We start from the raw sequence: 15,558 nt of genomic DNA on the forward strand, positions 1-15,558 counted from the left end.
AAAAAAAAAAAAAAAAAAACCAAATCAGATCCATTTTCTGCCACAACCACCAAACCCAAGACTCGCGGAGGCCAATGGCGAGCAAAACCACGGCCACCCACGAGCACCAACGGCCCCACGCCATCCCACAGCGATCTGAATCCCACTTGTGTCGATCTGAACCCACCCAAGGCAAGCCATGACCATCGAAACGCCACCACTTAACCAAAAATCACCGATTCGGAGAGAGGGAGACCAAGATGAGGAAAAAAGAATAGAGACATAGAGAGGAAGAAGAAGGCTGAGCTTGTGAGCTTAGTGGGTAGAGAGTGTAGGGTGAAGAGAGATAGAGGGAGTTTGAGATTAGTGGTAGAGAGTGTAGAAGATTTTTTTTTAAGCTGATGAGGTTAACCAAAAACAAAAACAAAAAGAATTAAAATGACTATGAATTTTTATTTTTTTAAGAAATGATTTTAGTTTAAATTAGATTTAAGGTTTTAAAAAAAAATTAATTTACATTTTTTTTTTAAATTTTCTTAGGGCTGGCATTTTTTATTAATTTAAATGCTGACGTAGTATTTAAATGCTGACACGTTTCTTATCATGTCGCTTTCGGGTCGACCTGTTTATGACCCAAATCCATTAAGACCCAACCCTAACCCGAAAAAACCCGTATTGGGTTCGTGTTGTGTTCACGGGTTGGGTCGAACGTTGGCACCCCTACGTAGAGAGTGTAGGGTGAAGAGAGAGAGAGGGAGTTTGAGATTAGTGGTAGAGAGTGTAGAAGATTTTTTTTAAGCTGATGAGGTTAACCAAAAAAAAAAAAAACAAAAAGAATTAAAACAATTATGAATTTTTATTTTTTAAGAAATGATTTTAGTTTAAATTAGATTTAAGGTTTTTTTTTTAAATTTAATTTACATTTTTTTAAAAATTTTCTTAGGGCTAACATTTTTTATTAATTTAAATGCTGATGTGGCATTTAAAAAATATCAAATAAAATATTTATTAGCCACGTCAGCAAACAGTACATTCCGTTTGCCACCTCAGCATTTTCTGTTACTAGGTTGACAACATGGACTATTTTAAAAACAATTTTGAAAAATTAGGGACTGACCTAAGAGTTAAATCAATTTATGGACCAAATCGAGAATAGGCCCAAAATGTAGGGATCAAAATTATTTTTCGCCTTAATTTTATGGTTTTTTGGTGACAGAGTTATGCCAAGCTTGTTTCTTCCATTATTATCAAATTTCAACGAGTATTAAGCTTATACCCAGCCTAAAAGGTTTCATATTCATGAGCATTGAGCATGAGATTTTGAACTTGTTGCAAGGATATTAGAGAAGCTTAACCAAGTTGAGAATGAGATGTGACTTTCTTGTGAGAGGAAAAAAGTAACTCGTGAAATGAGAAAATAGCTATGTAGAAAAAAAAAAAAAAAAAAAAAAAAAAAAAAAAAAAAAAAAAAAAAAAAAAAAAAAAAAAAAAAAAAAAAAAAAAAAAAAAAAAAAAAAAAAAAAAACCTAGGAATTGGCTCCAGACAATGAGAAGCGATATAGGATTGCATAATTGGGGTCATAGCCTCATAGCCATAGCCCATAGGTGTTGTTCATTGGTATCCTTTAGTCGTTGGTTACACTGACTAGGTTAGAGTTAGAGGGATGAAAAGGAACACATTTATGGTTTCCTTGAAGACATAAAGTGATGGTGGGCATTTGTACAGTTAGTTTGGTTGAATTTTTTACCTTCTTATTTGGACTTTTTGTTACCTAGTCATTTAGCTTGGTTGCAGACAATCTGATGTATGTAGCTTGGTTGCAATGAGAGTGTATTGGACCTATTGGTCATTTTGATCTAATTTATTCTTTATTGGGTGTAACAACATATCGGCTGCTTATTAGTATGATGTAATGCCCTTTGGTAAGGTAATGGCAACAGTTGAATACATCATTTTTTACTTATATATATGCTTAATCATGTGATTGATGTGTAATACTCAATCGCCATCTAAGTGTAGTTTAAATCTACCACCTAAAACTGCCAGTTAAAACAATGATGTAATTATATTAGTTGATGATGATGCAAAAAATCATCAATTCTATTCTCGTTTATTCTGATGGACGATGATAGGACCTTTTCTGACAATCAAACTATCTGGTGGATGATGATAGGACTTCTTCTGACAATCAAACTCAAAAAAATGGAGAATGGACAAAAGAAGAGAACACCAGTGTGATGTTGGCCAAAGGCCCTCCAATGATCAAGTTAGAAAGGTGAAAAGATTCGCTTCCTCAAATTAGAGAGTAAAATGACTAATAATTGTAAGTGTGAAATTGTGTACCTTTTTTACCTTTGTTCCTCTTGGGTTTTATAGGCTTCTCTTTTATTCTCCAAAATGAATATTTGCCTTTATTCTGTACTAAATGTCTTTAGTGAATGGAGGGCTATTAATGCTTCCAACTATCTTCTATTCGTTGGTCCATATGTTACACTTTGGCTGATTAACCTCATAAATGTCATTTATTTCTTTGATCTTCCATTAATATGGACGATGATAATAGATTCACATTCATAAAATGTTATGGACGACCTGACATTTAATACTACGGACGACTATTGTAAATTTACACTCATCAATTGACAACTTTTTTTTTCCCCTTATTATTATTATTTTTTCAACCCACAATGAATTTTACCCAAATCAGATGTCCAAACAATGAATTTTACGAATTTATGATCAAATCTTGATTTTGACCAATTTTGACAGTGTTTAAAATAAAATTTGATAGTTCACAAACAAAATAGTTTGACAATAATTATTTTGTGCATCTGGTATATATAACAACTTTCTCATAATATATGAGCCACACCAAGTTATGAATCTACATATTATAAGTGAGAAGATGCATATTGATGCATAAGATATTTTTCTATTTTTGTTTGATGTACTAAAGCCATCTAGGCTCTTATTATAGTCTTTAACTAATGGTAGTATTTTTGATAAATAGTAGAATGGTTGTTGATCTATGTTTATAATGGTAGAGTGCAGCCCAACTTTCAAATCCTTTTTATTATTATTATTATTATTTTGGTAAATATGAAAGTGCATTAACAAAACCTGAAAAAGTGTGTATAGGACTATTGCCTCTCATAATACAACCCAGCATTGTCATAAAATAACAATATAAATAAGTTCACAAACGTACTATCAAAAAGCAATAAATCATTACTAGAGCTCAGTCATTTCCTAGCCAAGAAGTTTGCACCACTTGTTTGTTTCAAGGAAGCAGTGTTTCATCTTCCCTTCGAGTTTAGTTATATTTTGTAACTTCACTATGTTCTTTCTTTCTTTTATATGTTTCAGAAAGTGGGCTCTATGTTGATGCGCAAGTTGTTCTCGTTGCCGGGTATAATAGAAATCAGTCTGCCCGAAAAGTTATCGATGGGAAGGCCCGGTCCAAACTGTGTCTTGTACATGAATTCTTGTTTAATTGAGTCTGGACCATGTGGACAATAACAAAATGTGAGTCGGGCCCAGCTAAACTTTTTTCACTATTTAACCTCATTGTAGGGTTCTTAAAATCTTCTCTCTTTATTTTGAAATAAATTAATTGAATTTCACGACATTGTTAATAATTTAATATATATATATATATATACACACCCTAAAATAGATATAGTTCAAAATATTTAAATGTTTATAAATACTCATTTTAAAATAAATAGATAAAGGATTGGATTTGAATTTTTGAGCTACACATCAAATTTGTTGAGGTTGAGATGAATTTGTCAAAAGTATTCATGTCTTTGGAATTAGCTTATAAGCTAGTTTTCTACTTTTTATTTTATTTTATTTTATTTTATAGCTTTTATTTAAAGTTTTTTAAAATCTTACATTTTTTCTTGTTTTTTCTCAAAATTTTTAAAATACAAATATATTTTAAAATACTTTTAACATAAAGTTAAAGATCATATTAACTATTGTATAATTATTAATAAATTATATTAGAAAATTTTTGACATTAATTACTTTATCATTTTTTTATAAAATATTTTTAAAATTAGTTCATAAATTAATATCCGCGTTCTTTTAACATTTTCCAAAAGTTATCTTGTTCTCATTTGCCATTAATTAAATTTTACTTTGTGTAAATTTGAAATAATAATAATAATAATAATAATCCGTATGTTCAAATTTGAGGAAATGATGGAGAGGGAAGATTGAACGTTTGCAGCTCAAGTTTGTAGTATTTGCAGACGCAACTCAGTTTCACAAAATGATTTCTTTTCCCTCTACAAACAAGCCCTAACCCCCTTCTACTCCTTCTTTGAGTCATGGAAGCATTGGCGGAGGGACTTTGGGGACTAGCGGATTTCCACGAAGAGAAAGGCGAGATACACAAAGCGGTGAAGTGTCTCGAAGCCATATGCCAGAGCCACGTATCGTTCTTCCCCGTCGTCGAAGTCAAGACTCGCCTCCGAATCGCCACGCTTCTCCTCAAGCACTCGCACAACGTCACTCACGCCAAGTCTCACCTCGAGCGCTCCCAGTTGCTCCTCCATTCCATTCCTTCTTGCTTCGATTTGAAGTGCCGAGCCTACAGCTTGCTCAGCCAGTGCTACCACCTCGTCGGAGCTATTCCGCCGCAGAAACAGATTCTCAATAAGGCTCTTCAGCTCACCACTTCTTCTGGCAACGAGTATGTTCAATTTTTTCCTTTTGCAATTTTTTTTTTTTGTGAATTGAGGTTCATTTTTCAATTTTCTTATAATCGTTGTGTTTGGAATTCGAAGGCTTTCGGTGAAGTTGTGGTCTTGCAACTTTAATTCACAGCTGGCGAATGCGTTGATTATCGAAGGAGATTATCAGAATTCAATTGCTGCTTTAGAGAGCGGTTATATCTGTGCAGCTCAAATTTCTTATCCCGAATTGCAGGTTTTGTTCTCTGTCTCCAACTACTTGTATTTTTGATTCTTCTGTGCGTTTGGAACGGTGTTTTGGATTTAAAATGAGCGTTTGTTAAAAAAAGGCGATGATAATTATAAATTCAAATTCTTTAAATTAGGGCATACAGTCATACATTTTGTACTTTAACAATAACTACTTGCGGTTACAACTTAAAACATTGTTATTGGCTTATTGCATTCCTCTTTTATTTCTATGTTTTTGTTAGATAGTGCATTTATCTCTGCAGTCCATGATGTGTGATTTTACAATCTGTTGTTGTTTGTTCTATTGCGTGTGTATAGATGTTCTTTGCAACTTCCATACTGCACGTGCACCTCATGCAATGGGATGATGAGAATTTGGTTGAGCAAGCTGTTAATAGATGCGATCAGGTCTGGGATTCGATTGAGCGGAATAAAGTAAGTGTTGTCTTCTTTATTGTTGTATGCTACTTTTTCTAACTTTAAATATGCGGTAATATGATTGAGAATGATTTGGAGAAAGAAAATTTTGGAAACATTTACTTTATTGTTGTAATGCTAATTCTTGTTTGTATGACTACACTCTTGCCTCCTTGCACCTATAAAGAGAGAACAATGCCTTGGTTTACTCTTCTACAATGAGCTGTTGCATGTATTCTACCGATTTCGTGTCTGTGACTACAAGAATGTTGCACAACATGTAGACAAACTGGACGCTGCTGTGAAGGCTGATATGCAGCAAACACGGGAGATACAGGATCTGACAAATGAAATAAACACCTTAAATCAAAGTCTCTCCCGTTCTGACCTTCATTACAGGGATAGGTCAGCATTGGCTGAAAAACAAGCTCAGCTTCAAGAGCGGCTTAAAAGTAAGACTAGATTGAGTTCAAGTGGCCAGCATTATCTGGAGCCAGCATATTTTGGAAATGTGAAACGGACATTGGAAGATAAGCTTGAGCTGGCACCATCTCCTATAGATGGAGAGTGGCTACCAAAAAGTGCTGTCTATGCACTAGTTGATCTTATGGTGGTCATTTTCGGACGTCCAAAGGGTCATTCTAAGGAGTGTGCAAAGAGGATACAATCTGGAATGCATATCATCCAAGGTTGGTTTCTTGGACTAAGATGCAGTTCATTGTTCTTCCCTTTGGTCTTAGTTAGTTTATTATAATTTATGAATGCTCTGCATCTCTTTCTTGTTAGAAATTGATTCTCCATTCGTATATGGCCCTTCAGTTCAGATCAGGCTCTTATAATAACATGATTTCATTATTACCAAAATGAAAAACGTCACATCAGGGTTCGCTTAACTAGCATTCAGTCAATCATTGTAAAACAAGTTCCTAGGCTTTTACCTCTTTGAAAAATTATTTCTTATACACCTAGTTGATCGGTTGAAATGGTCTTTGTTGCTAGTCAGTTGGGATTTACGAATTTCATATTAGTTGCAACAATGCTTAGAAATCTGAATAGTTATCTTTCTTGCAGAGGAGCTGGTGAAGCTTGGAATAACTGATGGTGTGAAAGGTGAGCTTTAGCTTTTGATGATGCCTACAACAAAATGGTTTCAGTTCCTCTATGAACCTAAGGTTATGCAAGCTTTGTGAATCTTTTTTGTGCAGAGGTGGATTTGCAGCACTCTGCCATTTGGATGGCTGGTGTGTATTTAATGCTACTAATGCAGTTCTTTGAAAATAAAGTGGCTGTAGAGCTCACACGGTCTGAATTTGTTGAAGCACAAGAGGTAGGTATTATGCCTTCCTTATTGCCATGTTTAATTAGTCTCCTTTTCTTCTTTGAAAATTTTGCTTTTTTGGGGAAATGATGGGGTGTTGGAGGGGAATGGCTTGCCAACTTTTATCTATATCTCTGTCAATTTTTGGGCTTTCTGTTCAGATGCAAATATACCGTCCGGTATTCATGCTTGAGTTTAATATTAAAATTCTTTATAGCAATATATGAAATGGTATAATTGAATCATTAGGTTAAACCGCATTAATGTGTTCACAAAGTTTCTGTCCTAGTTTTTAATTTTATCTTCATTAAGCCTAGTTATTGATTGTATAGTGTTTGACATGGTTTATTCCATACGCTATGTGGATGGTATTAGGGTTCTCTGCATTTGTTTTTGGAATGGAGAGGGACTGCTTCATGATGAAGATTTAGTTTTTCAACTAAAGGTGTAAATAGTGCCATATGATTTAAAATCAGTTATCATTTCTTACTTAACAGAATTAGATTTCAAAAATCTACATTGTTTATTCCGTACGCTTGAGTGTGCCTCACGCTTTAAGCAACACTGGTCTTTGGTTGGTCACTGGATTGGGATTGTGGAGAAAAAAAACTGAAACCTTCCCTCACAGTGGCAAGGCCTCACCTACCAAGAAGATAGTGAACTCTGACACCACCTCAATACTAGGCCGAGAGAGTGAGCAAAAACAAATCCTTATGTTAATTTACCCAAATCGATATATGAAAAACAACATTACAATTGCAACAACAAAATGCAAGAAGCAAGACAAAAAACTGCAGGTGGGTGTATAAATCCGAAGAGGGAATGGCAATTGCATCAAGAATGGGGATGGCCCATTGAACCCACTGTCTTTAGGTGAGAGACTCTCCCCAACCAAAAATGAAATTAATAATAAAAAAATATTAATTTATTCCTAGATTTTAGAATAACTTAACATAAAATAAATATAATTTCAGTGAGAATGCATCTGATGCGTGGACAACAATTTAAAAAAAAAAAAAACAAAACAAAAAACTATTGTATGAACAGATTTATGGGTGTAGTCTCTAGAGAGGTATTAGAACAGGTTGGGAAAAACTCTCTGCCTTTCTTTCTATGTAGTAGGGGATGGTTGGAGAATCTGATTTAAGCATGATGTGTGATGTGGAGATCAATTTGTATTCTGATTCCTGATTTGTTTATTTTATTTCTAAGAGGAAAGATGCTTGCGGTCTCCTCACTTCAAACGCCCAATCACCCCAAGCTTCCCCACATTTTATACCAATAACAAGTATCCAAAGACAATCACCCTCCTCTTGAAAACTCCATAACCACTTACCCATCAAAGCTTAGTTAAAGGTGGGCAACTTCCTCACACAAAATCCCACCATTCGTGAGTAGTGCATGATAGGGAATCTCCAAACACTTCATAAATCTATAGTTGCGTGCAGGCAATTGTTTGGATTGGAAACTTATAGTTTAACTAAACCTGTATGATCTGTTATACTAATAAATTTAGAACTTTGACTTGCTACCAATTTTTATAATGTGCGCTATGCACTTTCAGTTCCAAAACAAACCAGTGTAATTTGTTCTCTGTTTGCAGGCTTTGGTGCAGATGAAAAATTGGTATATGCGCTTTCCAACAATTTTACAAGCTTGTGAAAGTATTATCCAGATGCTTAGGGGGCAATATGCCCATTACGTAGGCTGTTATAGTGAAGCAGCCTTTCATTATCTTGAAGGAGCAAAGGTAAACTCTTGAATGTGCAAGTTCGATGCCTTCAATAAAGCTTAAGGCATGACTGTGTGTGTGGATGTTTATCTTGTTTAGCAAGTGCTTGAAAGCGCAGGTGAATCTAATTTAATGAGAAATCCAAATTAAATGTTCACGTGTGTTGTTTGTTCAGCTCACAGAGAGCAAAGCAATGCAAGCTATGTGCCAAATATATGCAGCTGTGTCTTACATTTGCATTGGTGATGCTGAATCATCTTCACAGGTGAAATATTTCTTGTAAAGTTTTGCATTTTCACAGTAAAATTTTTTGGCAGTGAATTATATTTTGACACAATATTTTATGAGCAGGCTCTTGATTTGATAGGACCTGTTTATAGAATGATGGAGTCTTTTGTTGGAGTCAGAGAGAAAACGGGTGTTCTTTTTGCCTACGGCCTTTTATTGATGAAACAGCATGATCTACAGGAAGCACGGTAGATGTTTCTACCATTAATTAACCTCTGTCCCATTATAGTTTATCATTTTGCCTTATATTCAAAATAGTTTTCCTTTGATATTGAGGTAAGTCAATTTATTGTGTTTTCCATGGGATTTGAAATGAGCCCAATTCATTTCCTTAAGCAGTTATAATGAGCTTATAGCATAATATCAACGGAACCTTTTATACATAAACTTGAGATGGTCCCTATATTTTAATCCAAAAAAAAAGGTCTTTCTTAGTCTGTATTTCTGCCACTCTCATACTATCATTGTCCTGACAATCAACTTATGCCTTCAAATGCCATGGAGGACCAAATGGAACAGTCTTCCCCAGAATGAGTCCTTCAATACCCTTGCTGACTATCTTATGACTGTCAGTTTGAACTTGTGGGTAAAAACACAAGCTTCTGGATAAAGAAAGGGTACAGAAAATGAAAACATTAAAAAAGGAACAACTGCAGTTCCTTTGCATGTTGACCACAATTTCTATGCCAAATCCTGGCATCCTCCTTTTTCCTTTTGTTTTCCATAAATATATTTTCAGTCTTCTTGGATCCCTGGAGATAAGCTAAACGCAAATCTATAAAATAAATCTCACTGTTATAGTTCTTTACGTCAACCAACACAGTAATCTACTCTACCTCTCTCTCTGAAATAAGATGACCACTGTAATGCAGAAATCGACTGGCCAAAGGACTGCAGTTGACACACAATCATTTGGGGAATCTTCAACTTGTTTCTCAGTATTTGACCATCCTTGGGAGTTTGGCGCTTGCCCTGCATGACACTGTACAGTCTAGAGAGATCTTGAGATCATCCCTAACATTGGCAAAGAAGCTTTATGATATCCCAACTCAGATTTGGGTGCTTTCCGTTTTGACAGGTATATCTCATTAGCTATAATCTCTCACATTGTTTATGACCACTAACCTTTCACATTGCAACAAGGATTTTCCCATCATGTAGCATGCACAGGTTAGGACTGATCATTTCTTGGTTTATGGCTGGTATCACTCTTATATGATGTTATTCTATTAGGTATGAAATGAACTACCTGATAGGATCATGACAAATCCACATGCTTGTGCATCTTTTTAAAATGGCAACCCTGATGTTGAGTTTCAGAATGGTGAGTATGGTGTTAATGTGAGGTAGGATCTTTAGGAATTCATAACTAAATTTAGGGTTCTTGATGTGATCTTGAAGGTTTCTTGAATAGGGTTTGATGTTTGAGGGTTTAGGTTGGTTAAGAAATAAAAAATTGGAACTTGAATGAGTTCGATGGTTTTTTGGTGTTAAAACAGTGTATAGAATGAGAAACAAAGAAAAGATAGGTCCTGAGCAATTACTTCTAGGAAAGAGAAGGCAGAAAGAGGAGGCAATCACACCCTCACGACTTAAAATAATCTGCTGAAATTTTATTATATTTGATCTCTCTATAAAATTTATTGCCTACAGTAAAGCCTTTATATAATCTATTATTAATAATATTCTTACATTACTTATCAAAAAAAAAATATATAGGTTATTGCTAAACCTTTTTTTTAGAAAGATTATGTCTCTTAAATAACTTATTCCTAGAGAGATTAGGGCTACTAATGACAAAAGAAAAGTACTTAAGAACTTCTAAACCTAATGGAAAAGGTACTCAAAACATAAATAATTCTCATGAGCCTCTAGTATAGCCCATATTCCAGAAATATAGAAACTACTGAAGTACCCTATTTTAGTATAACTTTAGTAAAATTGAGCCAGCAACTTTCTAACCTAAAAGAAACTTAATACTTCATAAAAGAAAAGTAGCATGGGAAAAGTGCCAAGAAGGACCCTTCATCAAAACTATACCACAATTCTTGAATCTTTTTTGGTAATTAATCTTGGTTTTTTTGTTGAATCTTTACTGTTTGCATCATATTAGACCAAAGAATTAGAATTCTGTTCAGTGTTCTAAGGGAAGGTTAGTGTACTTTTTCCTGTAGTATATTGTTTGTTTTGATTGGCATGGTACAGAATTTATAATTTTGCAGGTTAAATATCCGAGAATTATATTCAGTGTTCTAACTCATCACTCTGCATCTGAAAGTATTTTGCATATCATTAGTACCTGACGCAATTGAGTTGAACTGGAATCTTTGGTTTTGCAAATTTATTTCATTTGACTATCCATTTCTCTTGCTACTATATAATGTTCTTGCAGCCTTGTATCAAGAGTTGGGTGAGAGGGGAAATGAAATGGAAAATGTTGAATATCAAAGAAAAAAGGAAGATGAGATGCAAAGGAGACTTGCTGATGCACATTCATCCATTCATCACATTGAACTAGTAAGGGCAATCATCTTACTTTCATGCTTTTAGTATTCTTTAAGTTTAGCTGACATACATACCAATGTATCAGATGATTCAGATCGGCAGGCATTTAATGCTTATTTTTCTAATGTAAATACGAGCAGATTGACAAAGTAAAACTTGAAGTTCAGCAATTTCATGAGATTGACATCAAGCGTGCAACCGCAGGCCCCTCCATGGGGGTCAATCTTGACATCCCTGAGTCCATTGGTCTGTCTACTCCGTTACCTGCTCCATCATCATCAAAGCTTGTGGATTTAGACTCTAGAAGGCGTGGGAAGAGGAAAATTTAGATACATGACATCCCCCCACCCCTCTCTCCCACTTTTTTTCAAATAGAAGTTCTAATTTTGATTTGTATATGTATTTTTCAAGGGGAAAAGAACAACTAGTAGATTAAATTAAAGGAGATTGATACTAGTTCTTCTACCTATCTACCTATAGATTGTATAGTAGATGGATCCAGCACAAGATAACATACTACATTAATAGGAGGGATGATGTACAGTTATTGGTTAGAATGAAGTTCTCGAATTTTATGCTCTCTCAATCTTTTCCCATGGAATAAATGGTAATGTAATTAGTTATTTGTGTACGCAAATAATCAATCCTGCAATGATTTTAGATGAGTTTTACTCTGCTATTGCTACCATGTAGACTAACAGGGTTGATGATTGATTATTCAAGAAATGTAGATATATATTTTCTCTGCAACATAGCTTGTAATTTAAATTGGTGCTTTTGTGGTAACAACCCATATATTCTTTTTCATGATTTGGATATGTATCGTTTATTGTGCAATGGAGGTTGTCTACATGGTCAAAATGTCTCACAAAAGTTAAATTTATTATCTTTTAATCTTATGATTAGATTTTCATATAACCTTTCAATATATGTGTTATAACTTTTTGCTATGTAAGCAATATTACAAACCCCACAGCCACTTGCGTGTGGCTTATTACTTGCACAATATCCTTGTTAAAGGAAACAAGAATAACTAGTTGTGTTTGTGTGCAATTTGTATTTCTGACAACATTAGTTCAACAAGAATTTAGTACTTGGTAAATAATTTGTGAGGACTCCAGCTTATTTCCTGTAATCAGTTAATATTTTTCTGACTTTGTTTCACCCCTGCAGTACAGCTTTTGAGGCCTTCAGCAGACTAAAGCTTGGCATAGGATAAAGGTGTTGACTTCCATTTGGTTGACTTGTGCTATCATGCTTCCTCATTTGCTGTTAGTCCTGCAATTTCTTTGAGTGGCTTCCACACAACCTTTCTCCTGCGCAAAGATTAGGAAGTTAACATAATATTCTCTGGTTAAGTGGTAGGAAGAATGTAGCAAATACTGTTGCAGAAAGTCAAGAACATATGTGTTGTTGAGGATAGGCTTTGGTTTAATTTGGCCAAAACACCACCTTTGTACATGCAAAACAAACGACTTATAGGTATGGGTATCCTACCAGTTTCCGCACTCGGCAATAACCCTGACTTTAGGCCTTAGGGTGGGAAGCAAAGCGAGAAACTGCAATTCTGACTTCGACAGAACCTGTGAGCAAAGGTATGCAATGCGGGAAACTATAAGATTTGATTGCATTCTTTGTTGAGCTTCTTGTTAATCATGTTAGTGGTAAGGGAAGACGTATACTTTCACATATGTTTACCTTGGCTTCAATTATCCAGACCACAAGTCCTTTCGCATCAGGAGGCAGTGCAGCTAGCCTATAATCAACCTCTGGTGGGAAATACCATCTTGCAATTGGCTGCTTCCCTACATGGGCCTACAACTTAACAAAGCAAATGTAAAGCCGGTATGTCTTAAAGAACAGAACTGACATTGAGTTTTTGGGCACAAAATTTACTCACAGGACAAACAGGATGAACCTTGGTGAGGGTGGTCTCAGGATCTCCAAGGCCTCGAGCAGTGAGGTCGAGAAAATAGTAGCCCTGGTATCTGAGTCGGTTAAGGTAACGTCCCTCATAGCCTCCCTCATGTGGGGTGTAGATTGCAAGGGCTTTGTGCTCTTCCACGTCTGATAGCCATCGGCCTAGATCAGGTTTCACCAAATCCCCTCCTATGAAGTCCCCTATTCCTATACCACTACATCTCACCATTCCAGCCCTTTTGTTTGCTTTATTATATCTCCCTCTCAACCCCATCATCATCATGTTTCTCTTTCCCATAATTGTTGCATCTATCAAGCAGTTGTTTCTTGCGCTTGGTGATTGCTGTTTCTGCTGTGGATTGAGTGAGGCAGGTGCTCCATAATTCAAGCATGCTGTGGCTGCCATTGTCTTGGTTTTGTGTTCTAGTTTCTAACTAGAGACTAATTCTAATAGTGGGGCAGAAAGCTAGCCATAACATGAAAATGACAATGGGAATTAGATAAAGGTTATTGCATGTCGTATTAGTTCTGAATTGTATGGTTGAGAAAAAGATAAGAAACAGCACTTCATGTATTTTGTGACGTTCAACTTGTGTCTAGGAACAAGTGGATCCTTGTAGCTGTAGGGCCAACAAAGCTCAATTTTCACCGAGAGTTATTGTCACAGCTCAAGGCTCAAGCCAAAGCAAACCGAATTGCCGAAGGATTTTTAGAGGGGAGGGAAACAGGTGGCTGTTCAAATTATTGCTTGAATTAATAAATTGGTAGACAAATTAATTTTTATTAGGGTATTGATCCGAGAACTTTTGTAGCTTTGGATGCACATTTAGAAAGGGTCTACACAATACATGACTTAATAATATATATATATATATATTAAAGAAAATCTATAAGCAATACAATACAATTAAGTAAGAATAGTGTTTTTATCAAAACCAGAAGTATATTAGATTCTTTAAACAATTTAAAAGAAAAATTTTAAAGGATGGGCAACATTAAGGATCTCGAGAACAGTAAACCGGTGGTTCGTGCATGATTTGGCAGAGTATCTTGAAGCAAATAATATCTTCAATATTGTAGCACCATTTGAATTTAATCATTATTAACTAAGAAGTGTTTTCGTATGGTTGGTTTAAGAAAGGGGCATAGCAATGGATCCCCTTGTCTAATTCTATTTTTTAGTTTTGTTATGGACACAACAAAAATTCACATTAACTAATATATAAGGATGTCCCTCAAAAAAACTAACATTTAAGGAGAAAAAAAAATGCTAGAATTAATGAGGTAATAAAGTGGAAAGTATTAACATTTAATGATGTTTTTTCAACCGTTAGATTTTTTAGAAATCTATAGTTTAAAAATGATGTAACTCTTATGGATGCTACTAACCCCACAGCTCAAACCCTTTCCCCTTTAGACCCTCAAGCACTTAGTGCATGGGAGGTGCCAATTCAACTACAATACTTTTGACATATATACCATGAGCACGAATGTGATAATGATCCTCCATGGGATCCTTATGATGGTTATCCATCTGATACCCCTTCCACTGATTAATGAGTAGCTTTCTTAGGTTATCGTTACTACTATAGCACTACTATTTTGAGATTCTCGTCAGCCTGATGGTTCTTACTGATAAAGTTATTTTCCCATGTTACTCCTACAGTCAGAAACTATTTGGTCAAAATACTCTTGATCTAGCAGTTGACTGATGATTAATTCTCCTATTTGTCTAACTTGCACAATAGCAAAAAAATGCTACAATATTCAAAAAATGCTACGATGATTAACCATGCTCTACTGTAAAGTCCTATGCTTTTTTGACAAGTCCTTTGGAATATAGAGATTCCTTAGGCTCATAATTATGTTCTTGGAAAAAAGAAAAAAGAGTTTACTCTGAGACTTTTGGTCTTCTCAAACTCTCTCTTGGCAAAGACTTAGCACTTTAGATTGAAGAAAATAACAAGAATTTGCTGCTGATTTTTGGAGTCAAAAAGTGAAAAAACACTGTTTACTTTTACTGTTCACGAATTATTGTTTATGACACTGTTCACTCTTTACTATTCATGATACTGTTCACTCCAAATTTTTGCCTATTTAAGGGGGGTTGTCCCTTAAGTTTAGGACATAATTCTCTTCTGAAAAAACCTTTTTTCTTTTAGAAGCCTTCCTTTGAGTGAGAGAGTTCCCTACTATCACTATTTCCCTATAATCCTTATAACTAGAAGTAAGGAAAAATATATATAATAAATTTTGAAGTTAAATTTTTCAAAAGTCACTCCTAATTTTCTTTCGGGTGAGGCTTAGGTCTAGTGCACGCGTTAAGATGGTGACATGTATTCAAGAGTGACGCGTGTTATAATCTCAATGGGTTTAGTGCAACTGGACACTAGACCCAAATCTCACCCTTTTCTTTCAACAATTATGTTGACTTAAAAATATCCTAAAAATAGAAGAGTAATGT

At 35.0% G+C, this 15,558-nt stretch overlaps 2 protein-coding genes across 2 annotated transcripts; one reads left to right on the forward strand and one right to left on the reverse strand.

Moving 5' to 3' along the window:
* Window positions 1–4,164: 4,164 nt before the first annotated feature.
* LOC136060995 (sister chromatid cohesion protein SCC4-like) lies at window positions 4,165–11,845 on the forward strand. The gene is made up of 12 exons (XM_024039540.2): window positions 4,165–4,682; window positions 4,777–4,918; window positions 5,233–5,349; window positions 5,519–6,020; window positions 6,403–6,441; window positions 6,537–6,658; window positions 8,253–8,399; window positions 8,557–8,646; window positions 8,733–8,857; window positions 9,542–9,747; window positions 11,062–11,186; window positions 11,315–11,845. The coding sequence occupies exons 1-12, from the start codon at window positions 4,318–4,320 to the stop codon at window positions 11,501–11,503; spliced, it is 2,169 nt and encodes a 722-aa protein (XP_023895308.1). The 5' UTR covers window positions 4,165–4,317; the 3' UTR covers window positions 11,504–11,845.
* A 536-nt stretch (window positions 11,846–12,381) lies between these two features.
* LOC112007222 (NAD(P)H-quinone oxidoreductase subunit N, chloroplastic) lies at window positions 12,382–13,600 on the reverse strand. The gene is made up of 4 exons (XM_024039543.2): window positions 13,075–13,600; window positions 12,873–12,989; window positions 12,672–12,757; window positions 12,382–12,490 (listed from the first exon to the last, which is right to left on the reverse strand). Exons 1-4 carry the CDS (start codon window positions 13,498–13,500, stop codon window positions 12,427–12,429), a joined length of 693 nt encoding a protein of 230 aa, XP_023895311.1. The 5' UTR covers window positions 13,501–13,600; the 3' UTR covers window positions 12,382–12,426.
* Between the last annotated feature and the right edge of the window lie 1,958 nt (window positions 13,601–15,558).

Source organism: Quercus suber, unplaced genomic scaffold (assembly GCF_002906115.3).
Source record: "Quercus suber isolate HL8 unplaced genomic scaffold, Cork oak 2.0 scaffold_570, whole genome shotgun sequence".
Classification (NCBI taxonomy): domain Eukaryota; kingdom Viridiplantae; phylum Streptophyta; class Magnoliopsida; order Fagales; family Fagaceae; genus Quercus; species Quercus suber.